Below are 27,976 nucleotides of genomic sequence, written 5' to 3'. Positions count from 1 at the left end.
TAGAATAATCTTTTTTAGATCTATCAAACCTTAAACTCTTTTTCAAAAAAAAAAAATACCGGGGTCCAGTCGTAATTGTATAAAGAGTGGATAAAGCCATCCAACGGATAAATAGGTACCCAGCGGATATGTAATGGCAAAGCGTTTACCGTTATCCACTGTATAGAGATTTGTTTTGTGGATAGTGTTACACGACCTTCGGACAATCGAGGCCAGATTTTTCGCGAAACACTTACGTGGCCCTCGTTATGATAACGAGGGTAGTACTTAGCGCGCGGGAAAATGTGGCATGCAACGTCACAAATCTCGTGGACTGTTCGCGTCAATGGAGTTCGCCACAACATCATAACGTCTGTTTGAAAATTGCTCTGTACTCGGTTTGCTTTTATATTGCCGTTTAAAATAAGAAACTCTCCATACACAAAAGAAAATGAATGGTGGAAAGACTGACAAGTTTCCTGTCATTGCTAAAGGTAAGTTTTCTAGTTTGCGGTTGTTTAGTTTCAGTTTTCATAGTTCTTTCAAAGTTTGTTACTTGTTTATCTCTTTCACATCGTCTTCGCAAAAAAGAGCCCCAAACATTCGTTGAGAATCAGCTCCAAGACAAAGATCGTAAGCCTGAGTCCGGTGTAACTGAAGGACGGGTGGAGAGGCAGAAACAAGCTAGTTCTCTCATAGAAATGTTTCAACAAGAGGCGCTGAATGAAAAACAAACTCGCCTCCTCGCTCAGTTGAAGGCGCTTGAAAAGGTTTGCTTTGAGCTTTTATTGAACATGTAAGCTTCATACTGATGATAGCTTTGATATCAGGAAATAAATTACTTTTCAGGACAGGTTAGCAACAGATGCGTGGAAAATAATTGCAGCTCTGAAGAAGGAAAAAGGATTACTTGAGGTAAAACAGCAAATAAACGTACATCTCTTAAGTCAAGCTTATATCTCTATTGTTGTTGTTCTCGTTTTAAAGTTTGCCAACTGCACAAAATCATTTTTCTCTAAATGTTAGAGCCGAGTTCAAAAGCTCACAGCACAAAACAGCAACCTCACTGGTGGAAAAGATGGAGCTGGAAATTGCAAAAGGTTAGCTTTAGCATAGAAATGAATTGAGGCTAGCGATCTCTGACACGGTTTTCAAAGTTCAAATGTGGCCTTAAACTACTGTAAAATTGATGTTAAAATATTTTAAAAATCCGATAGTCTCGCCGATCCACAATGACGCCGTGGATCGGCGAAAGCTTTGATTTATTAACTTTTTAACATCAATTTTACAGTATTTTAAGGCCTCATTTGATCTTTTGTCAGTTTTATTGTCTAAAACACTACTGAAGGACAACATTCAACGATTAAGAAATTTACAATTTAAGTTTTACAAGGTAAACTAGTCAATTCAAGTCGTCATCATTTTCATTAATATGTCATTTTCTTGACATAGCTAAACATTGAGTTCGTTAAAAATGCAAAAAAGATAATTTCTTTCGACTCTGTTTAATTTGATCTCTTTAGAACTCAAATAAAACCCAACGAAACTCAAAATGCGAAAGACAAGCTTACGCATATCCAGAAAGATAACAGCAACGAAAGCAGTATGAACAAAATTAGAGGTAAGAGGAAGAAATAAAATTATTTGTCGAGTGTTAGTAAGAAAAATAAGTCATGAATTGATCACATTTCAAATTACAGATGAGCTCAATAAAGTTTTAACCGCTGTAACTTGTGGAGTAAAAGACAAACAAGCAACGGTAGGTTGTGTCTTCAGAAAACGATTTAAAAACTCTGTTCTATTGTGCATGAACTGACAGGACGCGAGAGCACGAAAAGCTCTGTAGAGAGAAACTCCGCTCACTTAGTCGAGTCCTCTTTTTTGGCTTTATAGTAAATCTGATAATGAACCATCATATCAGCCTGGTACTTGACTTGTACTTTGCTAACATCGCTCGAGTCTTCCACAAATCCCAGTAGTTTTTAAGGGGCTACTGCTAATATCGCAAAAACGATCTCGATATTTATGACTATTCCCGGACAGTCGTTAATAAGGCTTGGTTAATACTGTCGGCTTAGAAACGCATAATGTTTTAATTAACTAATAAGTAATAACTAGTTATCTTGTCAAGTCACGGTCATAACTGGCTGCTTTATTTAATGGATTCTATTGATAATCGACATTGTAATAAAAAATCCGTAAAAATTCAATTTCATCTGCGTAGAGCGAGATTTGCGATGCTCTTATCATTGAAACTTGACTTTTTATTGATATTTTATCGTTATTTACTTTTATGGTGGGTATTCTCTTTTACAGGGAAAAGAAAATAAAGATAGTATATCGCCTCTGAGTCCTTCAAATTATATCAAGAAATCAGCACAAGTCCCGGTAGATACAGGGTAACAGTTTCATCGATCATTCATTGATACTTGTCTTTATATGATCATTGTGATACCCTGTCAGATAGTATTAAGTTGGGTTTTGGTGAATGCGCGCCTACTAGGGTATTTTTCAAACTCTATCAATGAAAAATAATCTTGTAACTCTAAATCGCGACCTTTGAGCTTAGTTTCAACGAGACGTAAGGGTTCTTGTAAATGCAATTTAGCTCTCTGTCAACAAAACCGAAAACGAAAATGACAAAGCGAAACTGTGTATTGCTTTTCGGATGTTATGTTCAGAACCAAAAGTGTTCTCGACTAACATGCAGACCAAGGTCAAATACGAAAGATGAAAGTGTACGAAAACCCAGTCTAAATGAATTTTCATACCATGCCATAAAAAGTACAGTCAAACAACTACAGTGTGATCGAGTTCACAAAAACCCTTTTTTTTCGCTCAGGGAATTTAGGTTATTTCAGTTTTTGACAATGACATTTTGGCACATGCACCATCTCTCAGTCACATAGGAAGGCACCATTCAGCTGCCAGGTTCTTTCGCAAAAAACCAGAAGTGGTTTTGTTTTTGCCGTCAGTAACAGCCTATTTTTGGGCTCATCAATTGAATTATGTTTACGCATTTCCCTTCCAAGCAAACAGGAACTTTTAGTGAGTATAGAGCCTTTTATTATTTAGCTTGTAAGCGTGTTGGAATTAAGGCTTGGCAAATTGTGGTTTAGTAGTGCATAACGAAACTTTGAGTCACAGGATGTGACATAATGTTAGTTTTTTTTTTTAGCTCTTTTCAAGCTTAAGGGTTCGTATGCATGTTAAGAAAATACAGTTGACTTTTGGCATATTCTGTAATGTACAACTTAAAAGCAATGCATTTAGTATAATGAGGTATTCACTTAGTTGGGATCAGTCCCAAAGATACCCGTCGCTTCCTAAACCGAAGCAAAAGTTTTTGCTCACATTATCATAATAACAATATCATTGAAAATGCTAAAGACCTTCTTCAAAGGGGTTACATCAAACATCTACAGCTAAAAAACTTGTGGCCTTTTGGTGGCTGCAAGTTAAGAGTCAGTTAATTTTAGACATCGCAGAGGACTTTTTTTTAGGAAGGAAAAACAGGTTAAAGAATCTTACTACTATCTTTTCTCTGCATGGCATCCGAATATAAGAAATGTCACAGCTTCTTTTTACAACCCCCAAAAATAAAAAAATCTTTGGAAAAATCTCTACTTATTTTATTTAAAAATCGTTAATTTAGCCCAAACTGCACGAGAACAATCATGTGATTACTAGTCAATAATATACAAGCAAAAATACGACTTTGTTTTACTTTTTAGTTGCTTTTATTTCGTGTCATGGCTCTCCGGTTCGGTCGCTTTCCTTTAACCTGTTGCCGGAGGCCAAAACTGCACGACACAGTTCAATTACCACTTCATTACATCCATTTTAAAATCGCAAGTTTCAGTCGCTCAAATACAAGAGTTTCAAGTGTGTACAAACAGTTTATTAATCCAGTTCTGAGTTTTTCTTAAACAAGTCTAGAGGTCTGATTGTTTGTTGTGTTATAGTACAGTTTTCTCGTTAGCTGGGAAGAGATGCGATTTAGAACGAAAATGGTGCGATTCGTTAAAGAATCGCACCAGTGAGAGCCACTCGGATTGCAAGAATCACCAGCGATTTCATAATGATTGTAATAAATATTCTAATTATCTAATTATTATCGGTGATTACAACTGTTACCAATCTTATGTATTGTAGATCATGGGTCAGTGGGGAGGTTCCTTTCAGAATCCTCTGCTCTTCTTGAGTTCGTATCTTTATTTTCTTTTAGTACGCATTGTGTACCCCTCGCAGAGGAAAAACTATCAGAAAGATCGGCCGATAGTTTTAAAGGTAAGGCCTATCGAGCACTTTATAGCTTTGATCAATTTAGAGATCTGGGCCCAGTTGTTCGAAGGCTGATTAGCGCTAACCCAGGGTTAAGATTTAATCTGGGTTTCTTTATCTCTTTCTTCAAAAGCCTTTTCCAGATAATTTTCTTTATTATTTTCGGAGCGTCTAAGCATCACATTGTAGGAAAAAAGAATTATACTGAATGTTCTTTCAAAGCTTTCATACCTGAGGTCAGATTTTACATTAACCCTTGGTTATCTTAACTTAGCTTTAAATAACCCAGCCCTGATGCATACGCCAAGTCGAATTGATGTCTATTGTTCCATGAATACATGTTGCAGAGCCTCAGGTTCATGTGGCTGGTGTATGTGGACTGCAGAATCTCGGCAACACGTGTTTTGTGAATGCAGGCTTACAGTGCCTCTTCAGTGTGACACCATTCTGCAGATTCTTTTTAGGTATGATATATAGATATTTTCACGCGATAAAGGTGAACAATGGGAGATACAGGAATGCACAATCTTTCAAGGTCTATCATGGCATCTCATGTAATGACTATCGAGTTTATGCGTGTTTAATCCCTTTTCCACAGGGTGGGTCATCTCAAGCAAAGATAACGAATGTTCTTTTTTGTTTGTAGGTGGTGGGCACAAAACTGTGTCTCAGAGGAACCCCAAGAGTTTGCAAGGGGAAAAACCAAATAAAAGTCAGGTTAGGATTTGCTTTAAACAACTCTTAAACATCGGAAACAATTCGAAGTTACTTATGCAACAACACAATGTTTTATAAGAAAAGAAGATAAAAGTAAACCCAGTATTTGAAGAAAAAATTCTCGTTCCTCTTGAGTAGCATTCATTTTTTTAGCAAATTTCAATAAATTGTTGATAAGGTGAGACGAATATTAACAATAATGTTTTTGGACCGGTTGAAAGATCGTAAATTACTTGCTGTTTCTGATATTTTTACATACTCTTGTTATATTTCTTCCCTTCGGCATATTTACATATTGTATAGTAATCTTTGCACACTTATGGAATGTGAAAAGTAAAGATCTGAAAATGTAAATTTCACTCGGAAGTTAGTGGCAATTTTTTATAAAACTTAGAGGTAGTGAACATAAAGCCTGATCTTCCATTTATTACTAATAACAATTTTTAATTCCCACTTGAAATGTACGATTTTCAAGTATTCTCTCCCAAGTATTTGCAAAAGATGAGGACTGATCGAATGATCTAGTGCTAGTAAGTGAAAAATAGAATCGACCGACAATTTTAAAATGTGTAATACAGTAATTTATTAAGTGTTTAACGAGAAGTTATCTGTTTGCAGCAATCATTATGCAAAGTCTTAGGTGAGCTGGTGACGAAAGTCTGGAGTGGTTGTTACATGGATTGTGATCCAACAGAGCTGTACACAGCAATCACTACACACTTCTGTCACCAACTTACACCTCACAGACAGGTAAGCTGACACAAAGACATCTTGCTACAGCGTGATTCTACTCGTATTCCTCTCTATTATGATTTCTTCATATTCAATTCACGCCATGTCAAGGTAGTCCCCTTTAAAAGAGGAGCTGGTCACAACTCCAAGAAATCAGCATCCAGCTGGATCAGCTGGCATATAGAAGTCATGGTTTGCCTCACATGTTACAGCACGCACTATTCATGAATAATTAGCAAGTGATAGCCTGCGCGTCTAAAAAATTCTTGACAGCGATTCAGGTTAAGTCAGTAAATGCGGAATTTAATGACTAATACTGAGAGAAACTCACGTGAAGAGTGTGAGATTCCCATGTAAACCCTTTAAGCCGACAAAAATCTACCTCAAGACTTTTTTTCGTTTCGTCTTTAGTCTGCCTGCTGTACAAATAGACGTCGCATGTAAGCCCTGCAACGCAGAAATGTTAAACATATAGATCATCTCTTAGTATACGTCACCGTCTCGTTCTTCTTTCGTTTCCTTTCGGTAAGCATGACTGTCACGAATTTCTCGCGCTGTTTCTGGATGGACTTCATCACGAACTTAACTGTGTTACCTACAGTTCCAATAACTCGTCACCATATCAGCTTGATAAAAATGACTGTGCGGAGCAGAGATGGAGGTAAATGCAATCTCAGCTCACTTAGCTTTGGACACATAAAGGCCACCCTAGAGCTTAAAGGAACTAGAAAATCAACTTAACTTTTCTGCTCTTATCTGTTTTGTTTTAACCAGTTTACTCGGTCTTGACTGTTTTCCCCTTAATAACATCAAATGACAATCGGATACTTTAGGGCTACTCTATGTTTCTATTGATATTTTTCAGAGAATACACCAGGAGTAATGAATCCCTTATCGTTGATACTTTTCAAGGACAACTGCAAAGCGAGGTAAAACTAATTGCTGGTTTACTGTTGTATCAAGACAATTGCGTTTGAGGTGATATTCTCACAATTTTGAGGGATGGTGTACTCTAATGATGTGTAAATATGTTATATCAGCTGAGATATTCAGTCAGTCAGAACAAGACTTTCACTACTACTAATATAAGTGCTCTTCTTGAAGCATTATTGGTCGCAAGATCTTTGAAGACGAAGAATCTTTATTCGTTTTATCCTCAGATCACTTGTTGCAGCTGCAGTCATAAATCATTCAAATATCAGCCATTTACATTTCTCTCCGTGCCACTGCTAAGTGAATCATACAACACTTTTGGTAAGTCTCATATGATTAAACTATTAGCTTGCCATCTATTTAAACACTTCTTTTAGAGTAAGATTTGTATCAATTTCAAACTTAACCGAGACGACGATTAAGATAACTATCTTTCCTTTTTATTTTGCCTCCACGACTCAACCGGGCACACAAAGTGTGCGTTGGCCGGCCAGGCCACCGTACCGCTCATTTTTTTCAGCAGGTGGAGAAAACGGGGAAAGTGTACCCCCAACCAAGGCAGTGATACCTTGGGAGGTTTAGGGTATCCTATGAGTATGATGACATTCACAAGTAGATAACAGTTACTTAAGGAACCATGCGAGTACAGCTCTAAGTAAACCTGATGTGAACATGACAATATTTTAAACGAAAACGGAACCTAACAACTTAACACGTCGAAGGCTGACTGTAGAATGCCTCGCCCTACAAATGACCTCAAATTACAAACTGTGATCCCATAACTTTCCTCGCACCTCGCACCTCGCACCCGCCTCCAGTCCCCTCATACCTGCCGGCAAAATATTAATTTATTCTAATTACGATTATCGCAAATTACATTATTCTACAAACAGTTGTGACGTGGGTTTCCTGTGATCTAAAGGAGGAAAGTGATGGAAAAATACGGGCAGTTAGGTAATTTTCAAAGACTTCATGTTGATAGGCATAGTGATAGCCATTTGAATATTTTTGTTTTGAGTCATCATTCTCTTCTGCTCTATTTTCACTCGTTTCATTCGACGATTTCGTTTGTTCTTTTTTCTGTCTCGCCTAGGTACAAAGTACACGTGACGAAACCAAGTACTGTATCTAAACTAAAAGCCAATTTTGTTTCCTTGCTACCCGAAGACGCACAACCACAGTTGGAAGACATCGAGGTGTCTGTGGTGCGAAACAGTCAGATCGTTTCAATAATGGTACAGAAAAAAACATTTCTGTTGACCGCCTTATCAACCTTCAATACTTTTTGTGCTATTTGTTTCAGAAAGCCTTTTAGGGTTTAGAATGTTCGAGGTTTAGAACGCTGCCTGGTTACAATTTTGATCGATTTCTTCTGAGAACTGAATTTCTGAAAATCGATCTCTGAGGCTATTGCCCATTGCAAGCTCCTTTTTCAGCCCAATAAGAGGTGTACGTCATTAGAGCAAAAGCTCTTGGGAAGCCACCAAAAATTAAAATTATTTAATATCTGATCAGTGTCAATTTGAGGATGGATAAATTACCCTCGTTCCAAAGATTAAAATGCATTCAGTCAGCGCCTGGTATAACTAAATCAGTGTGCAAGCGGATCGGTTTTGCTTCATTGCAGAGCGATGAGAAGCAATTAACACTATTCACTGATCGCCGAAGCAAGCTGTACATGTTCAACCCTTCAAAAGCTCCAGAGTCTTTACTTGTTGAAGATTCCAGTCATTCACAGCGAGAATCTATACTGTTTACCGAGGGTCAGCTGCGTGAAGATTGCAATCAGTCAAGAAGGACATCCCTGACGTATCCCTCGGGACGATCCTCGACTCAGGCTTTTGAATCAACTATGTTCTACTCCCCTGACGCTGCTAGTGCCTCAGGAGAATTCATGTCAGCACTCGATCAGCTTCACACTGATAAATCTCCAATTGATAAACTCCACCAGTATAGACTGGCAAGTCCCAATACCAGTACCCCAGACACTCAGGCAGTGCAAACAGCAAAGCGTGTATCGTTGTCTAATATGTATCGCTTGAGCTCCACGTGCTGTATTTGTCTGCAGGAGAGAGCAGATAACCAACTTGTTTCACATGATAAATGCGGAAGACTGTATTGTCGCCAATGCCTTCAGGTAAGTAACATCTTTTACATAGTTCCCAATGATAGTTATTACTTTATTCCTGAATCAAAGGATGATAATCGAGGATTAGACCCTCTAGTAAATGAGGAACTTTCTATTTCTAGTAAAAGGTCGTAATACGACAATAACATTTTCGCAAATAGCTTAGTTATCCATGCACTTCGTCCGTGGCGTCTTTTTTATTTCCTTTCGAGAAAAAATTCTGTATATGGCAATAAAACACAGTGAATACCATCGATATATCCTCTGACGCTTAAAACTCTATGAATGTCAAATAATACTTTGCTTTGCGCCTGGCTGCCAAATTGACTCTATTTATGATGAGAAATCATTCCAGAAATGTATGTTTACTCACATGCAGGATGCAGCTGGAGGAGTTTTTGAGTGTCAACTGTCCTGTCCGGTGAGTATTACGAAATCAAAATGTCAGCATATGCGAGAGAGTCTCATATTTTCCAGGTTACTGTTAGTTTTAATTTGACCTCAATCCTGGTGAAATAATGATATTATGATAGCCATCACTTAAGAGTCATTCCAAAAGCTGGCCCCTCAATTTCTGACGAATTCTCTCGGTTTTGGTTACGATCATGGCACACTGTTGCGTCACGTTGCCTCATCATCAAAGGTACCAAAATACGTCGTAACAAGTTGCCTTCACACAGAACCGATCCAAAATTGCTCTATTATAACTGATAATAAAATTCGATTTCAACAGCGGTGCGAGACAGAGATAGTCATACAGTCCCACGGAATCACTCAGAAATCAGGGTATTGTTTAAATATTTCATAACTGCTTTAATGGTCATTTTCCAGTGAGTAGCTGCAGAATTTCTAAATGATTGAAAAACTTTCAACTGATCAATGCCAATGGCACTTTCAGCGAATTTCTAGTACAACACCCTGCTCATCAAAGCATTCAAAGGGAGCAATCAACCTGTCTTTCAATTTATGTTGGTAAACCCTTTGCACACTGACACCACTCTGCATTTTCTCCAGTTTGCATTTTTGCATTTCAGATGAAACTGAAAAGAGAATTCATTTATCAGTCAAGAGCTTCTTTCTATGACCACCATTTCACCACTGTGTGAATAAATTAGATGCACGTCACTTTCAGAGATGAAAGGGTTAATAGGTCGGCAAGAGTTTCGAAAAAGTCACTTCCACTTATTGATGACACGTATGGACGTAACTTGATCATGCCGGGCAAAAATTGAGTGCTTATGTAAAAACATCATACAAAAAGAAGGAACCAAGTGTAAGCTATATAGAGATCCAAAGCAGATGAGAAGTTTATTGTTGTCATTATCATGAAAATCGTCTATTTGCAATCAAACTAACGGTTTGTACTTAAATTAAAGAGGCTTTATTTGCATTACCTCACAGGAAGATTATGGTTCCAATAGTTTTGCGAAGATTTGAGGAGGATTCTAAGGTCAGTAGTCAGAACTATTATAGAAGTCTAAAGGTATTAAGCCTAAAATTAATCTTAGTTGTTAAGATGCCCTCAAATTTAGAGTCATGTGGTTTTTCCAATCTTCTCACACCAGCATCTTTCACCGAGAACTGGTCTCATTTTTCTCTCGTATCTAATAGCTCATCTCATTTTCAATTATTACACTTTTTCGGGTCTTTTTAGACGAAAAGGTTATTTGGACATCCCAGTTTAGTCGTCCTTCCCAAGAATATTCTTGGCAAAGACGTGTATTCTTTCATATCAAAGCTGTTACCTGACGCTGTGACTGCACTCCCGTTCACTTTACACCTGGTTGACCAACAGGTAAGTAAGATGTCTACTTCCCAGCCAAGCGGTCCATCCAGCAGGAGTTAATCCTGGTTTTCTCAACATGAGGCCACTAGAAGTATCTTAAACACTCTTATTTTATAGAATGCCAGTCCTTCGCGTTTTACCCCGAGCATTCCTAGTCCTTTCAGATTTCCCCGACAGCTCGCTGGTAACCTTTTACATTTTGAAATGGGCTCTTTGGGGAAAATGTCTTGCTCAGAAAAGCAAAACAGTGAGTTTGTCAGGGGTGGGAAGGCTGCAAGGCTGCGGGGCTGCGATAGCAAGTAAGAGAAGAGACCTTCTAACGCTATACATGGGAATGCCTGGTTGAGTACTCAAACACCACGCAGTCTTCGTATCGATTCATAGTCTTCTATAAAAAGAGGCTGTGTACCCAATCTTTCGGTAGGAGATCTCAAGACACCCCTCATTAAAAAATTATAATTTATTCTGTTTTGATTCAACAATTGGCAAGATTCGTGATGGAATGTTCTTGTTGTTATTCTTCGTAATAAAGGGACTCCACTGTTCCCGCTGTACCAAAATCACCGGCTGCACAGGCTGCGAAGTCAACAGTGAAGACGTGATCTTGACTCTGCAGCCATGTGACAATTTAGCAGTCCAACTGGGTGACATCAGCCGCTGGGAGGCGGAGAGGGTAAGAAATTTCGTCATTCTACCTAAAATATGAGCAGCCGGTGAAGATGTTCATAAGCCTGGAATAAAATTAAAATGGAGCAAGAAGAAAATTGTCAATTGGCAAACGTTACAAACCAAACTTAACTCATATATCACCCAATTCTCCAACAACTGAAATTTCTTGTTCGCTGGTGGTGTAGATATCTTAATCTGGTGTGAGCAGACGGCAAAGCAAGAAGTTCAATTTTTTCCCTTTGCCGTAAACGTCGACCTTTTACTCATTAGAAAATAAAATTTCTCTTCCTTGAAATACGTTTTTCGTGTACTTGTTAAGAAAAAAATACCACCAATAAATAAAAAGAGTCACCTTGCTCGTCTGCAAAAATAATTGACAGGCTATCGTACGAGAGAGTGCCGGCCATACATGAAAGTCGTCATTTTGTTCATGTCTACGGACGCGGCGGTACTCACGCGCGGAAATAATGTGTAGAAGGAATGCGTATGATTAACCAAATTCGGTTTCAGAGTACACCCGTCTTACATGAGGAATTCTTAATAACAGCTAAATAAAATATTTACATTTATCGATAAAAAATATTGGAATTAAACTCTTTGACAATTAAATTTATAAGATGGGCCGCTGTGTCGAGCACGACTCTATATGGAAGCCTCGCAATACAGAAGATCTTGTACAACTTCAGGACTGCTTGAAGACATTTGTACAAAGGTAGACAAGTCAAGTTCTTTTACTATAAATGAAATGGATCCATTGTTCGTAATAGAGTAAAACTGGTACAATTGTTTAACTATGTCGTTGTGTGCCCGTGATGAATGACAAGTCTGCGCAGTAAGGATATGCGTTATCAATGGGCTTAACGTCCTTATGTGTACCAGCTGAATTTGCGAAATTGTCATGTTTTCGACGTCAGGCACACATGTCAACCTGGGGTAACTTTTAAATGAGTATGGAGGAAAATCTCCATCACTGTTAATAGCGCTTTGCTCTACCGAGCCCAGTACCTCCTGTTAACTCAGCTGTCTTTTGGTTTAAAGCGAGCAGTTGCCAGACACGTGGTATTGTCAAAAGTGTCACGAGGAGAGAAATGCTTCCAAGTGTTTGTGTTTAGTTCGTCTGCCAGATATTCTTATTATCCATCTTAAAAGGCAAGTAATGTATCGTCTAATTATGAATACTGTCTCAGAATCCAGATCCAGTCACTTTATTTAAAAAAAAAGCTCATTGAAACTACTCTTTAAGAAAACGAACAAAACAAAAACTGAGAAGTTTCATCGGTTTTAATCTGCGTGCATTAATGATAAATCACATTATATTGAACATGGATGTAGAATAGTTTGAGATATTAGAATCTCATTGTTATTTAACTGAAATGCAATTTGTTTATTATGGAGACATGTGTCCTTTTCAAGGTATGTTCGGTGTAAGGGCAGTATAGACAGTTCTTTAGTCAATTCATTTTGTGGGCTACAGTTCCTTGGTTTCCAGATGACTTGATTGAACATGGTTAGAATGCGACTGGGAACGATATTAGCCGAAAGTTATATATGTAGACCATAAACATACCTACTCTGGTAGACTAGCAACTAGACTAGACCAGATGCTAGACTACATATATGTTACGAAGTAAAGCAGGCGATAAACGAGACAAAGACTGGAGACCAGACTAGAATATATGCGGACAAGACTAAGACTAGAGGAAAGCCTAGACAAGAAACCAGCCAGGATATAATGATGATAAGACCAGTTGCTACTCTAAACTAAAGGAGATATTCGACCACATGTATTTATGAATTACCAGATTTGAATAGGACAAGAGAATAGATATTATCAAACTACACTAGACTAGGCTAGACTTGACCAAAATTAAGCAAAACCAAGATGGAGACTTGACCAGGTAGTGGTTACGGTAGACCACACACTTAATTAATTTTACGTTAGTTTATTAGCTAATAAACTAACATAAAATTGGAGTCGAATAACTTCATCCTACTAGTTGGCAAAAAAATGTCCTTATATTATATTTTATATTTAAACGCAGGACAAAGTCCTTCGCCACCAGTTTTTTAAACTGCAATCAATCTTTAATTCATGACTACCAGTTTTCTGCGAATCTGTTTGAACGTGCATTTTTTCATACCAGGTACAGTCAGAGCGGCGTAAAGATAACAGCACCTGTTGCGTTTCCTATGGATGAGCTAGACATGGGCGAATACACTCAGCTAGAACACAACAGTGCAGAGAAACATGGGGCAGGAGACTTCATTTACGATCTCATTGCATGTGTCTGCCACGAAGGGAGTAAGTAAACAAAAACTAACAACTGTAAAGACAATGGCAGGATCAATTAACTTACCAAAACCCGGTCTCTGCTAGCCTATATTTTGAGAGTTAAGTGGCTTATCGTCATCCGTATCCGGGTCAAAGCGGAATTAGGAGTGTTACTGTTTGGAGAGAAAGGAAAACCTAACAACCCGTGGAAAAACCCTGGGCGCATAAACAAGAACTAACAAAACATTCGACTCACATAGGATCGGTAATCCAGCCTTCAGTGAAAAGCCATAGCTTTCAGGACTGCGCTTTCCCTGCTCCCAAGCTATAGCAGTATTTATGAATACCAAATGTTTTAAAAGGCACGCCTTTTTCACTGGAGTTCCACGCTAGTTTCTGTAAATCGTACTTACCATGAGTTTTAATTTCTCAATTCTTAGATCAGCGAGTACTTAAAAGGTAACATATTGTTAAACCACAGGTTACAGCAGCGGACATTACACGGCCTACACCAGCAATAATGGAGTATGGTACCGATATGATGATAGTTGTGTTACCAAGGTGATTAATGTCAATCTGAACTGTCCTTTGAACTCTTGCATGTTGCTTTAGATCGGCGGTCAACAGATTCTTGTGTGAAAGGCACCTCTAGTTTTTACCCTCACACCGAAGTGGTGTTGTATTTAACCCACACAAAAGCTTACGATCTAGATTTAAATAATTATTCCTGCTTTACGATTTATTTCCTAGGAATTGCCAAATCACCTATCTTTTGCTAAAGCATATATTCTGTTTTATCGCAGAAGAACGGGTAAGTTATTGGTTTAATTCAATTTTGAATTCTCACTCTAAATGCAAATACACCCACTCGCCTCCAAGCAAGAATCTACAATACACTGCAATGGACTCTGTTTTAGAAACTTTTTACATTAACTCTCAGATTTGAAAAGCAGAAGATCGAAGATTTTGAACACCCTTATAATAAGCAGTCCTTTTCAGTGATATAGTTAACGATCGAACGCACATTTATCTACAGTTGACAGTATCCTTAGTTTATCATGTTAATGTGTTGCAGTGTCGCCGCTGAGCACATCATCGAGTTATAGCCAAGAGTGAGTAGAATAGATCTTACTCTGATAACACATCTCATTAGAAACTGTATCATTATAGGTCTCAAGTCTTAATTGGGCTAGCAATCAGGATATATGAACCATTTTAACTTCCTCTACACTAGATATGAGTTTAAGTTTGGTTTGTGAGGATATTCTGCCAATACGCTAAGAAACAAACACCTCAGTGAAAGATGTTGAGCTTCCCAGAAAGTTTTGTCGCAGATCGACAGCGATAAACTTTTCGTAATTTCAGTGCGAAAACGCCGTTGGTCATCAGTTTAACAAATTCCGTTCGGTAATTACCCTTAAATGAAATAGAGTTTTTCTTTTCAAGCCTTAGAATTAAAGGAAATGTTTTTATTCAAAATATACGTAGAAGCAATAGTGACACAGCAAGGAAAATCAGATATCGCCTACTGCAAGGTTATTCACCAAGCCATAACCCGAACTTTTGTATTCAGTACGCCACTGGAGATAAGTTTGTTTACGTTTATATGCACCGTTACCACTGTATCTCTCTTTATGACTGCATTCCTGATTTTCAGGAGTTTGAAGGATAAACATGTAACCGAATCTGTGGAGAAAGGAATCACTGAGAATGATAGCGATTTGACATCACCAAAACTGCTAAAGACTTCTTTGTCGTCAAATGAAAAGGTTGTACAATACTGCAATGTTCTACCCTCCAAACATTTTGAAAAGAACTATCGTCCTTTTCTTTGATTCATGCGTTATTGATTACAATGATGGTTTAAGTGTTTTGGAGGTGTCAGAGTTTTCAGAACCACGAGGTCGACATTTGTATGACACTGCAAAGCAAAGGGTTGCGATCATGAAAGCAAAAGAAATGTTGGGATTCTGTCGGCTTACACGGTATTTTAAAACTGTGCAAGTCGACAGAGTCCCAGCATTTAATTAAACATTAAATACTTAAAGGTATTTCAAATCTCGCCGAAAAACCTTTAACAAGTTGAATCAACATCGACCCCACCCAAAATCTGGTAAAATTGATCCAACAAGAACTCGGGAGATAGGTGTAAAAGTAATGGATGTCTTATTGGGTTTAATAGAAACATTATGTTCGAATCCTTTTGGTTTTTTTCATATTTTCTTATTATTAGAAAAGTATAAAAGAGATTAGAGAAGAACTAACGGAGAAACTAAACATCCTACAGCCGATCGCTTACAGAGGTAACAGAAAATATCTAACGACGTCAAAGTAAATGTTTTTACTCGATACAAATAGATGTTCGAGTACAAATCTAATAATTGATTTGTTTCTCCTTGTTAGCCTTCCATAGTGAATCCACAGACGACAATGAAACCAAAAACCAGATTAAAAGGTAAGACTACAATTAGTTATAAACTTTACTTTCCAATGAAGTCATAGTTTGAATCAAACCATGGCGAAACATATAAGTTTTTCTTGTGACGTGCTATGCAACAATGCATAGCAAAAACTATCGTTTACATGCACCGTTACCACTGTGTCTCTCCTCGTGACTGCATTCCTGATTTCCAGGAGTTTGAGGGGTAAACATGTAACTGAATCGGTGGAGAAAGGAATCACTGAGAATGATAGTGATTTGACATCACCAAAACTGCTAAAGACTTCTTTGTCGTCAAATGAAAAGGTTGTTCAGCAATTTCGCCCCTTCACCTTTGGGAGTTCGCCCCCTGATAATGATTTCAGCAGAATATGTTCTGCTGTAAGAAAACGATTTGAAAGATTTGGGGCGAACTAGTAAAGAAGGGGGCGAACTTTTTTTACCATAGACCTTTCAGACTGAAAGCTGAAACTTTTTGTTTCAGGAGAAGATTGAAGACAAAAAGAAAGGTGTCTGTGGGAATGAAAGGTTAGTTTGTTCAAGACAGTCGAGATAAAGAATATAAATTTACAGGCAGTGAGATCGTACATGTGAGAAGGTAGCGGGTTTAAAATCAACAAACCGAAATTTGTAATTTAGGCAAACATGTCGAAGCAAAAGAATGATGCCTAAAACGTGGAAAAAGTTTTATTGGTGGACAAAATATTGTTATGGAAATAAAAATATAAACGAAAGCTTTGAAGTAAGACACTGGCAGATGAACGTGGTCTAGGGTTACACATCCATAAATACATCCCCATTACACGACATGAAAATGTATTCCCAGAAGGCTTATCAAATCTATAAGAACCTCAGATTTTGGAACATTACAAGAAAGTTGAAGTGTCTGGAACGTAGTATTGATGGAAAAATACAGTATAAAGCAGCAGTGCTTTCAGAGGTGACCTTTTCAATTGATGGCAGTGGGAGATTGTATATGCGATAATGTTTAATTATTTTTCTAAAATATGGAGTGAAAGACCATCCATCGAAGCCATCTGCCAGACCTGAGGGAGCCTGCAACGAATGGGAAATGAACAAGTGTAGGTGTAAACAATGTGACTATCTCAAACAGGTGGAAAGAAAGGTAAATAAACAGAAGATATTGCAATGTCGCGTGTGCATACCACATTTATCTTCTATTTTTGATAAAGACTCTAACTTTACTAAACTGTGACAAGAAGGTTGCCTCCACTTCCTTCAATAATATTTTTTTTCTCAAAAAGAAGTTAAATTCAACTTAAGCAAGGCTTGGGGGGGGGGGGGCGCATGCGGATCATTCGGCTCTTCAAGGCCTCTTCGCGCCATCGCTTAGGGCCCTTACAAAAAAAGTTTTTTATTTATGTTTTTCAATAGATGCGCACCTCAGTTTGGCATACAAACAAAGTGGAAGAGATTACCTGAGGTTGAGTTTCGAAGTATTTCTTGCCAATTTTTCACAAATTAAGTGTTAAGCACTCCCTTTTTACCTCCAGATAAGGAAAGCGAAGGAAAATACTCATGAAAAGAAACCCTGCACAAAAGATTCCCCGGCCTGGGACTGTTCAAAATCAGTTTCAAAGAAGTCATCTCTAACATCCGTCTCAGTGTCAGTGCCATCTTCAATTTCACCTTCAACATCACACTCGTGTACCACTGTGTCGTCTGAAGACCGTTCGTACGCTAAGCCGAAAGAAAGCGCCCCTCACTACCAAAAGAAACAATCTTCGAAAAACGTTGTCGAAATATACAACAAGAACAGGTAAAAAAGAGCAACGTATGCTCTACCATTTCAGCGCCCCATAATAGAGTTTATAATGACGAATACTATAAAGGTTTAACATTATCCAACCACAGCGTGAATTTTTGGTCTGAGTATTTGTTTGTATGTAGAGGTCTCATCGTTGTCGTGAATTTTTTTTTTTTGGTTTTGTGTTGCATTGTCAACCACTTGGATACTACACTCATGATTTTCTGTTTTAGCGGTGATGAAGGTCACGTTGTGGACACTGAGAGATTATCGCACGAGCTAAAGTGCGCAATAGAAAACGAAAATATTAGGTAAGTACAACTTTATCAATTTTTTATCCAAGTCTTTACTTACAGTAAGATACCAACATGTCTCAATTACCTCATAGTAATAAGTCTTACTTTGCGATTTTCCCCCACAGACGCGCTGTGACGTTATTAAAGCGGGGTGCCGACCCCAATTTGTTGGTGAATGGATTAAGTGCATTCCATGTTGCAGTGGGATTGGACTCTCCTCTCAATCTCCGTTTCACCCGCCTCTTGTTGGACTATGGTGGTAACCCTAATGTTCCCTCTACAGAAGGCTTAACACCCATACATGTAGCCATCATGTGGGAACGAATTAACTGCCTCACGATTCTGTTTAATCGTGGGGGGAACCATGACTGGCCAGAAAATAAAGAAAAGAACGCCCCACGACGAGTGAAAGCTTTTAAAGCTAAAACTGGTGCCAACACATCTGACTGCTTCTTGAAGAAACTCGATGAGCGAATCTACAAGCAGCTTCAAGAAACGACTTTCCAGTCGGTCTCACCGGACAATCCTCCATTATATGAGCTTGGTCCTACTCCATCGCCCAATGTCGGATGCAGTATTCCCCGAAAACGACCGGGAAAGAAAGGGTCTATCAAAACAGTTAGGTGGAAAGTGTCGCATAGTTTCCGGAGAGCCTCTGGTCAGTTCCGTCGGGGAATCCGACAAATTCGTAGCTTACTTAGCAGTTCGTCTGGAAGTGACAGACAAATTTAGGTTCAAGACACAATGAAAATCAACATTTTAGTTGTAAATGTTTAGTACCTGTTTAGTGTACCTCGCCTTATTTAAAGACCACATGATTGATACAATGTATTATCTAAACAATTTTAGTTTATATTATAATATTTATTTTGTACTCGCTCTTGTATTACCATTTCATTGTAAATAAAGTTATTTATTAATAATCCTAGATGGTTCTTGCCTTTCATGTCCGGTTAAACTATAACTAAGTTTGGAACATAAAATTCATATCTTCTCGCTACCGAATAATATCCTCTCTCTCTCTCTCTCTCTCTATCTCTGCAGATTGAAAATAGGGCATTTTTGGTAACTTCAAGTTCCTTTTCGGATATCTTGCGTAAATAACATGATTACATCGTCCTGAGTAGTTCAAACGCTTTTATGTAGAATCTACAACACTCTGTTAGAATCTTGCCGTCAACCGTATCAAAAACAATTTTTTACAAATTTTTAAACGTTTCAAAGGTTACGAAATTTCCCTACTCCGTGCAAAGTACTTTTTAATTGCATTTCAACTCAAATTTCCATTGATAAGATAGATATCCGACTCATTTAGCATATTTTGGGCATTCACTCACTTTCCACAACTAAATATTTTGGGAGCAATTCACAGCCCAAAAAAATTTAGTAAGATTGTATGTTTTGTCATAGACAAGAGCTCCCTTCGAAACCTTTCAACATTTTAAAACTTAACTTTGCTGCTCTAAAGTCAAATTCTCACCTAACTTGTAGCGATTGAGGTTTAAAACAGTTTATATGAAAACAACATTATTTTGCCTAATTGTGGCACACCAAAAAACTTAAAGAAACATTTTTTTCGGGGAAATTTTGGAAGTTTGAAGGGAAGATACTTTGCCGGGTGACGTAAGTGCCCCATTGTACTAATTTTGAATGACAACAAATTCATGATTACCTAAAGCCCTTGAATAAACGTTATGTGTCCGAGTTATTTATTGAAAAAAAAAGCTTTTATTCCACAGCACTTGCTTTACCAAATGTTTTTTCCGTTGGCGAGAAGGAGTGATGGATATTTGCAACGAGGATTAGGGCACTTTTGTAACGATCAACGTATGCCACATAAACTGTTGATAACTCTGCTGGTGGCTTTCCAACGAATAAAACAATTCATGTTATTTGTGTTTCTATATAAAAAAAAACCCGTTTAACTCATGTGAATCATTGTTCTTTTATTTGATGACAGTCTTCATAGGGGTATGCCCAAGTGGGGTGGGTGGGGGTGGTTGACATGAAGGTCAGTCTATCAGTTGTACTAAAATGCGTAATAAGAGGTTACGCTTGATTCGCAGCCGCTATTTTCCGATCGGACTGAAAGCAGCACAAATGGAGTTCAATACTCTGTGAAAAACCAACGGATTGGTATAAAACGGCAATTTCCTCAAAAGTATGCTGATTAATGTTGTCTGGTATTTATCTGCTGTCGAAATGTCATTCAGCTGCCTATACATATTTATAACGTATTTGCATGGTATTGTCAACAATACTACAACCGGCCTACTGGCCGGCTTTTGGTCAGTGCTCCATTCCCGGGGAAGAATTCCATGTGAACTCTATGAAAGAGGTGGAGCCTAGAAACTCGTGGGTAAGTATCAGAATAAAATTCCTAAAACAGCCCAATCTGGGCAGTTTCACCCCTTAAATAAGTCATTATAGTAGGAAGGAGCAAAGAGGAAAGCAAGCGCGAAAAATATAGAAGGAGGCCGCAGGGGTAGAAACTGGAACAGAAACTGAAACAGACTGACACCATGATCAAACAGACAAGCAATTAATACAAGCTATTTATACAAGCTATCCATTCAGGGTCGTAACAAGGTATATGAGATCAGGGATCAACGGCTTAGGGGTGGGATCAGGGATCACAGCCCCGGGATCTGGGATCATAACACTTGGGATCGGGATCAGCAGTGCTTGTGTGGAATCAGGGATCAAAATTGTGAACGTTTTTGGGATCAGGGATCAAAATTGTGAACGTTTTTGGGATCAGGGATCAAAATTCCCAATGTTTTTGTGATCAGGGATTAAAATTCTCAACTTTGGAGCAAAAAACAACAAGAATTGAGTCAGAACTGTTTTGTGGTTGCATCCCACTGTTAACATTAATAGAGAGGTATCCCTGATGTCACCTATTGATGTTAACGTGCTAACCAGATGCTTGTTAGCTCTTGAAACGTGGCTGGTACATTAAAATAACAAAAGGCTTGTTTGTAAACAGATATCTTTCCTATATTCTGCAGCAATTTTTGGTTAAATTAGTTGAAAATGGAATGTCTTTATCCACCTGTAAAATTTCATACGGCAATCCACTATTTTGAAAACCAAAACAACCTGTGTAACGTCGAAAAATTTAGATTTCGTCTGATAATAATCACGTTACAGAAGTGCCCTATTTCACGTTACCAAATTGCCCTAAAGTTACCGAAGTGCCCTACACCACGTTGCTAAAAGGCCCGAAAGTTACTAAAGTGCCCTACACCACGTTACCAAAAGGCCCGAAAGTTACTAAAGTGCCTTACACCACATTACGAAAGTGCCCTGAAGGTACCAAAGTGCCCTATTTTACGTTACCAAAGTGCCCATCAATCTCTCTCTCTCTCTCTCTCTCTCTCTCTCTCTCTCTCTCTCTCTCTCTCTCTCTCTCTCTCTCTCTCTCTCTCTCTCTCTCTGAGCAATCATGAAACAGGCTTGCTTCCTGCGTCTGTTCAGTAATAGATCGCAGATGACGTCAAAATGTGGTAAGAACAAAAAAGTGGCACACGAGGCGCGGCCGAGTGTGTCACTGATGGTCTTACCACATTTTGACGTCTTCTGTGATCTGTAACTGAACAGACGCACGGCAACTTGGAATCTATTTGTTTTTTAAAATAAAGAATTTTAAAAAGTTTTAATGATGACATCATCTATTGCTGGTTTTCACGTGACGTCACTAAATTTCAGACTTCAGAACTATTGATCCTCCTGAGATTTTACTTTCATGATGTATTAGAGCAGCTAAAAACTAATATTCAGACAAATTTTCACTCCAAATGGGTTCTTGGTTTAGTGATAGACTACTCTTGAATTTCTAAGCTTTTGCGTGACGTGGCCTTTACATGACGAGCGAGAGAGCTGTTATGTTGGTTTAAAAGGTGACTTATTTAGGGAAATTCAGCTATCTGAACAGTTCTTGTATTAGAATAAAGTATTATTGTTACGTTTATGAGTTCTTAGAGAGATAAATTCACGCTTTTGTAGCAAAACTCAGTGACAGATGTTTCTGCTGGTTTCCGGCCGCCATGTTGGTGCCCATCTAGGTGGGCACCAGCATGGCGGCTCCATACAAATCTCTATAAATTTGGGAAAAACGTTTCTCCTCATATCTTCCGTAAGAAAAATTGCTGTGACCTGAATCTTGGCGAGAGTCTTTACATATCTAGCTTCTTTCTATTTCCAGATTCTAGACTAAATCGATTGAACGGTTTTTATTTTTTATTTTGATCTATTTTGAATGGCGTGACACTGAAAACCAGCAATACGTCTGTCCTCTAATAGATCATAAGTGAGAACCAATCAGAATGCATGCATAACTGAGCTTTATATATACATATATATATATATATATATATATATATATATATATATATATATATATATTTTTTTTTTTTTTTAAGAGGAAAAAAGGACGCAACTTCATTTTCCCGACAAGCCTGTTTCGTGAATCGCTTCACTCTTCAGGGGTTTAATACATAAAAAAAAATACATAAAAATAACTCAAAAACGCTCTCATCCTTTCCTTGCTGTTTTCTCATTTCTTTACTCTCGGCAAGAGATCAGAGGGGCGGGTTGTTCAGAGCTGACTTAAGATAACCTAGGGCTAGTGTGAAATCTTATTTCATGTATGAAAACTTTGAAACTTTGTCTTTAATTTTGATTAGTTGCCCTAAAAAGAATAGAGGAAATTTTCTAAAAGAGGCTTATGATCAAATGAATAAATAAACCCGGATTAAAATTTAACCCTAGGTTAGCGCTAATCAGCAGCCTTCAGACAACAGGGCCGAGGCGCCGAATGTCCAAAGACTTTAGCGTTCCCTTGCAATTCTTTCCCAGACCCCTCACTAACCAGTTTCAAAATGGCCGGTAGATCAGTTGTAGTCATTGCGTAATCATCTCGAAGCGGTTGCTCAACCCAGCAATTTCATTACCTCATTTCACGGGTGTGCTATCGGCGAAATTTTGCGCGAAGGTTGAAGGCCAATTTCATCGGAGATGAAGCTACTTCGTGTGTGTGTTATTGGCGCTGGAGGCGCTGGTCTGGCAATGGCTCGTCATCTTATAAGTCAGGTGGATATTTTCGACGTGTCTGTGTTCGAGCAAGCTTCTTCTTTGGGAGGAACGTGGGTATTCAATGAAGACACTGGTACAGACGAACGCGGTCTTCCCATTTACTCTAGTATGTACAGAAACCTCAGGTAAGAAAGTAATTAATTTTTCTTTCATGTTGAACTTATGAATATGTTTTATTACACATAGGCCGGTGAAAGTGAGATGTTTTAATTTTCATAGTTCCTTACGGTAGAAGGCTCTGAAGATTGATTGTTGCGTAGTATCCCAGAGTGTAGAGTTCTTTCGCTCTCAAAGTCAGCATGCAAGTGAGATGTTTTAATTTTCATAGTCCCTTAGGCTAGAAGATTCTGGAGATTGATTGTTGCATAGTATCCTAGAGTTCTTTTGCTCTCAAAGTCAGCACAAAATAATGATTGTTAGAAACTAATGTATGGAAGTTAAATACGTCACAACACTTATTTTGCCTATTGAAAAGCTACAATTAAATTCTCAAGTTAATGCATCCCTCCTTGAAAAAACAACCCTTCAGTTAGCCAAAATTTGAAAAATAAGGGTACCCTCTTGAACAAAAAACCTCCCCCCTACTTCCTTTTCCTTTAGGCTACTGATTATGTTTGCTAAATTACCTTGCATGATTGATTGTGATCAGCATTATATATTACAGTAGTTTCCAATGAAGTGTCAAAAGTAGTCCAAGACTGCTTTGTTTTGCTTTACTTTGCTTTTGCCAAACTAAAACCATTCGTGGTCTGGTCCCTTGCATTTCCAGTACTTTAGATTGGCTTTAAATTTCCTTCCTTCTGATTATCTTTTGTGATTTCTATGGTATTCATTCTACAACACTTGATTGAGAAGCACTGTACCAGGTACCATAGCTGAGCCACAGAGCATCAGAGCATGGAGTCCAAGGGTCTGGGTTCCACCTCTTTTTGGGGACTTAGAATTTTTCTTTGTCCAGCACCTGTGACAAGGAGAATAACATCTGTTTTAATTTTGATGACGAAGCTCTAAATTTATATCATTTTGTATTTTGTTTACTCATTGTTGCTTTTGACTTAGCTGATACCAGCTGTGTGCTGAACATGTGTCATATTAACCTCATAACTCCCCATAGAGTTCTCTCCGGCTCAGTGGTAGGGCAGTAGAGTGTGGAATCCCAAGCTCTTAAGTTTGATTCCTCATGAAGTCTCAGAATTGTTTTCTTTGTTCCACGCACAAGACAAAAAAATTAACACCTTCCTTTAATTTATAACCAGGCTTGAGATTTATTATCTATTATGTTCTGAGAAACTTGTCTTTTACTTGTTTTCAGGCCCATAGCATGTATAACTTGACTGAATTCACATCTTTATTAATCATTAAGTTAAGCAAACCACAAATGCAATATTTTTGTCTTACTGAGAAGTTAGTTTACCAAGAAATTCAGAAAACAAATAGCTAATTTAAATCTGCTCATTTATTTATTTCAATTGTGTTTTTCAGGACTAATCTCCCAAAAGAAGTAATGGCCTTTCCTGATTTTCCTTTTCCCTCAGAATGGAGATCTTTCATTAGTCATCAACAAGTTCTCAAATACCTTGAAGACTATGCCAGTCATTTCAATTTATACAAATATATAAGTTTTGACTCTACCATTACCAGTGTGCATCCAATCACAAATGAAGACAGTCACAATCCTCAGTGGGAAGTTGTCATAACAAATGCAAATACTAAAGAATCCAAGAGTTGCATATTTGAAGCTGTGGTGGTGTGTTCTGGGTAAGTTCAATGATGTCCTAACCCTTTTTAACTCCCAGAAATGATAAATATGTATCTTCTCCCCATAAGGTCCTTACATTATCCATCAAACAGGTATGGAGAATACTCAAACTTGTCAGGTAGAAGTTGTTATCTTGAGCCAACACCAAGTACTTGTAACTAATTTACAAGGAAATCTGTAGCAGCTAGAGGGGAAAATAAGCTATGAGATCTTGAGAGTTATAGAGTTTAGACATGGAATAACTAAATTAAATATGTGTTATTTTCTTTAACAAAAGTGGTTGGACACCTGTCATGATCTGTTTTACCTGGTTTCTGGTTTGTACTTTCTTCTTTTGATATAGCATATAAGATTTTTAGCCTTCTGGAATTTTTCTTCACTATTTCATAGCCAAAAACAAGAGGCTTAGATTGATGTTTAGCTAAAAAAAAAACTGCCTGGGGTTGAACTAGTTGAGGGCATTTTTGACTGGAAACTTTTCTGTTATCATAATGTACTAAAAAATGTTAAAGTCAGAATTGATTTTTTGAATTTGGAATGTTTTGGATGTTCTTTGGATCTAATGGTTCATGTGTTGAGTTGCCTTTTGCTGAACTCTCATCAGTAACATTCCTTTCATACTCATTAGAACAGATTAATCCAGGGCAATGTTAACTTTTGTGACAGACACTTTTTATGTTATGAAAAGCCTTATAATATATAATGACCTGTGGAAAAGGATAAAACTTTAATGAGGTCCTCTGGGAGAAGATCAATACAAATCACAAATGAAATATTTGAGAAAGGGGATAAACTTTTCAAGATGCATGAATTGTGACATATACTTCTGCAATCATCCTCTAACAACTTCCATATCATGTTTGGTTCCAGGCATTTTTTTGATCCTCTTATACCAAGTATTCCTGGGCTGGAGTATTTTGGTGGACTGGTGATGCACAGCCATGATTATCGTGATCCTCATCCCTTCCAAGGAAAACATGTTGTTGTTCTTGGTGCCTCATCTTCTGGTCAAGACATCTCCCTGGAAATTGCTAAGATGGCAGAAAGAGTGTATCTTAGTCATAAAGGACATCTTCCTTGTAAACTGCCAGACAATGTGGAGGAATGCAGACCAATGTCATGTGTATCATCTGATGGGGTGGTTCATTTTGATGATGGAGAACAGAAAGAGGTGGATGCTATTTTATTCTGTACTGGTTACAACTTCTCATTCCCGTTCCTTCAGAGTGACTGTGGGGTTGAAGTGAGTGATAACAGGGTCACACCTCTGTACAAACACGTTTTCAGTACAAAGTATCGTACGTTGTCATTTGTTGGGCTCTGCCTGAGGATTTGCCCATTTCCAGTGTTCAGCTTTCAGGCTCAATTCATTGCAGCTGTTTTGAGTGGAAAGGCTAAATTGCCATCTGAAGAGGAAATGAATGCTGAAGAAGAACAGGAGTTCAAAGAAAAACTTGCCTCCGGTTTGAGGAAGAAATATGCTCACTTTCTGGGTGAGAAACAGTGGGACTATATGAGATGCCTTGCACAGCTTGCTGGGGTGCAGCCCCCAAGTGAAGCTTGTGAGAATCTTTATAAGTTTATTTCTAAAAGGAGAAAAGAGTTCTTAATGGATTATAAAAATGATGAATATGAGTTCACTTCTAATGGAAAATGGAAAAAGAAAATAGATATGTAAACAGTAGTGATAAACATACTGTACATCAATACTGCAAAGCTTGTAGTAAGGAGGGGGGTGGGGTCAGGGGGCTTGTTACTTTCCAGGGCTTCTTGACAGGGTATTACAAAGTAGAGTAAATCTTCATAGAGAGAGTATTTATCTTTCCTCTGAATGATAGCTCAGATTAATAATTTATGTTTGCAATATGCATTTCTTTGACTGAAACCTTTCATGCTTGCAAGCACAAAGATATTTTTTGTTACCTGGCCCAAAATTTGTTACAATGAAATTATTTTTTACGGTTTTTGATTAAAGAGAAGGAAAGGGTTGTTATTGTTTCATTTGCTGAAAACTCGCCCTGTAAACTCGTTTACACATCGTTTTTCTTAATGTGTGGGCTCTAAAGAGTTTTAGCCTGATTTTGACTTGCTGCTGAATTTTTTTTTTTTTTTTTTTTAATAGATAATTTTTAGCTTTTTCAGTCTCAAGGTCAATAAAATTACCAAAATGTTATCAACAATAATGGTTGGACTGTTATTTTCTGTAGATAATATCAAGACAATGGTTTTCGTTCTTGAGCTGAAATGCCACAATGGTAGGCGTTCCCATTGCCCAGTACATTTTTAGCCGACCAGGTTTCAAGTTTGGATAGCTCTCTCAGCAAAATGTTGTTGTTGTTGTAGTTTTTTTCTTTTGCATTTTTTGATACTTTCGTTTTAATGCTAGTATTAATTTTTTTGTATAATTTTCATATAGCTGTTACTTGTCGGTTACTGCGATGTGGACTTTGTTTTCCCATGGGTAGACTACCTTATGAGATCTTTGACATTTAAGACTAACCATCGATACAACAACAAATTACCGAACCTTGCATTCGGCACGGCTTTTTTCTCGCCTCCACTCCCCATTTCTTTTTGCTGACCCGCCATGCTGTGAACAAACGGAGGGTTGACAAACAACTCACAAGAACACACTGAGAAATGCGGGCGGGTCAGCAATAAGAAACTGGGAATGGTAGCGAGACAAAAGGCACTTGAGGCAAACCACAACAGAGAAAGCAACGAGAACTTGACGAGACAAAGAACTTAATGAGCACAGCAGTAGCCCAGCGCATGAGTTTTCAACCTTGTACGTTTTCAAGCCTTTTTCTGCAAAACAGCAACATTAATTCCCCAAAATTTAAGTGGTCTGTGAACGAAAACCCTGACAGCGAATTATTCACGTTTTATTTGGAAAAACAACGCGACTTTTCTATGTTACGCTCTAGTTGAGGTCAGGTGCCGTCGGAGACGGTGGAAAGATTACGACAACCCCAGTGTAGTCTTGAACAAACCATTTGCCTCGGAAGTAACCTATTGTTTTCGCCATTGTTCTTATGAGTGTGGGGCCCTTCGGAATCTTGTCGAGACGGCTTAAAACACTTTTTTCATTAATTAAGGAAAGTTCACGTTTCCTT

The 27,976-nt window shown here is 38.0% G+C and overlaps 2 protein-coding genes across 2 annotated transcripts; both read left to right on the top strand.

The window, feature by feature from the left end:
• Nucleotides 1–291: 291 nt before the first annotated feature.
• Nucleotides 292–18,932, top strand: LOC113666380 (ubiquitin carboxyl-terminal hydrolase 32). The gene is made up of 36 exons (XM_089200097.1): nucleotides 292–473; nucleotides 571–749; nucleotides 829–894; nucleotides 1,006–1,079; nucleotides 1,503–1,600; nucleotides 1,680–1,738; nucleotides 2,296–2,378; nucleotides 4,208–4,269; nucleotides 4,611–4,727; nucleotides 4,910–4,980; nucleotides 5,599–5,730; nucleotides 6,243–6,373; nucleotides 6,578–6,641; nucleotides 6,873–6,966; nucleotides 7,539–7,599; nucleotides 7,739–7,880; nucleotides 8,273–8,782; nucleotides 9,153–9,194; nucleotides 9,507–9,559; nucleotides 10,175–10,223; nucleotides 10,428–10,568; nucleotides 11,092–11,232; nucleotides 11,846–11,940; nucleotides 12,267–12,377; nucleotides 13,373–13,530; nucleotides 13,982–14,061; nucleotides 14,251–14,311; nucleotides 14,576–14,612; nucleotides 15,158–15,269; nucleotides 15,734–15,803; nucleotides 15,904–15,955; nucleotides 16,425–16,468; nucleotides 16,954–17,066; nucleotides 17,455–17,720; nucleotides 17,942–18,019; nucleotides 18,130–18,932. The coding sequence occupies exons 1-36, from the start codon at nucleotides 431–433 to the stop codon at nucleotides 18,734–18,736; spliced, it is 4,296 nt and encodes a 1,431-aa protein (XP_089056223.1). The 5' UTR covers nucleotides 292–430; the 3' UTR covers nucleotides 18,737–18,932.
• Nucleotides 18,933–22,859: 3,927 nt separating this feature from the next.
• On the top strand, nucleotides 22,860–27,043 carry LOC113666378 (uncharacterized). The gene is made up of 3 exons (XM_027182155.2): nucleotides 22,860–23,226; nucleotides 24,584–24,859; nucleotides 25,731–27,043. Exons 1-3 carry the CDS (start codon nucleotides 23,024–23,026, stop codon nucleotides 26,536–26,538), a joined length of 1,287 nt encoding a protein of 428 aa, XP_027037956.2. The 5' UTR covers nucleotides 22,860–23,023; the 3' UTR covers nucleotides 26,539–27,043.
• Nucleotides 27,044–27,976: the final 933 nt, after the last annotated feature.

Source organism: Pocillopora damicornis, chromosome 3, assembly GCF_964200805.1.
Source record: "Pocillopora damicornis chromosome 3, jaPocDami1.2, whole genome shotgun sequence".
Lineage (NCBI taxonomy): Eukaryota > Metazoa > Cnidaria > Anthozoa > Scleractinia > Pocilloporidae > Pocillopora > Pocillopora damicornis.
The sequence above is the reverse complement of the archived record's forward strand: the minus strand, read 5'-3'. Positions and strand labels throughout refer to the sequence as shown.

Coding starts and splice junctions, on each gene's coding strand:
- LOC113666380 (XM_089200097.1), top strand. CDS start 431: ATGAATGGTGGAAAGACTGACAAGTTTCCTGTCATTGCTAAAG. Junction 4,270..4,610: donor ATCGGCCGATAGTTTTAAAG/GTAAGGCCTATC, acceptor TACATGTTGCAG/AGCCTCAGGTTCATGTGGCT. Junction 6,967..7,538: donor TGAATCATACAACACTTTTG/GTAAGTCTCATA, acceptor TTCTACAAACAG/TTGTGACGTGGGTTTCCTGT.
- LOC113666378 (XM_027182155.2), top strand. CDS start 23,024: ATGAAGCTACTTCGTGTGTGTGTTATTGGCGCTGGAGGCGCTGGTCTG. Junction 23,227..24,583: donor AGTATGTACAGAAACCTCAG/GTAAGAAAGTAA, acceptor TGTGTTTTTCAG/GACTAATCTCCCAAAAGAAG. Junction 24,860..25,730: donor GCTGTGGTGGTGTGTTCTGG/GTAAGTTCAATG, acceptor GTTTGGTTCCAG/GCATTTTTTTGATCCTCTTA.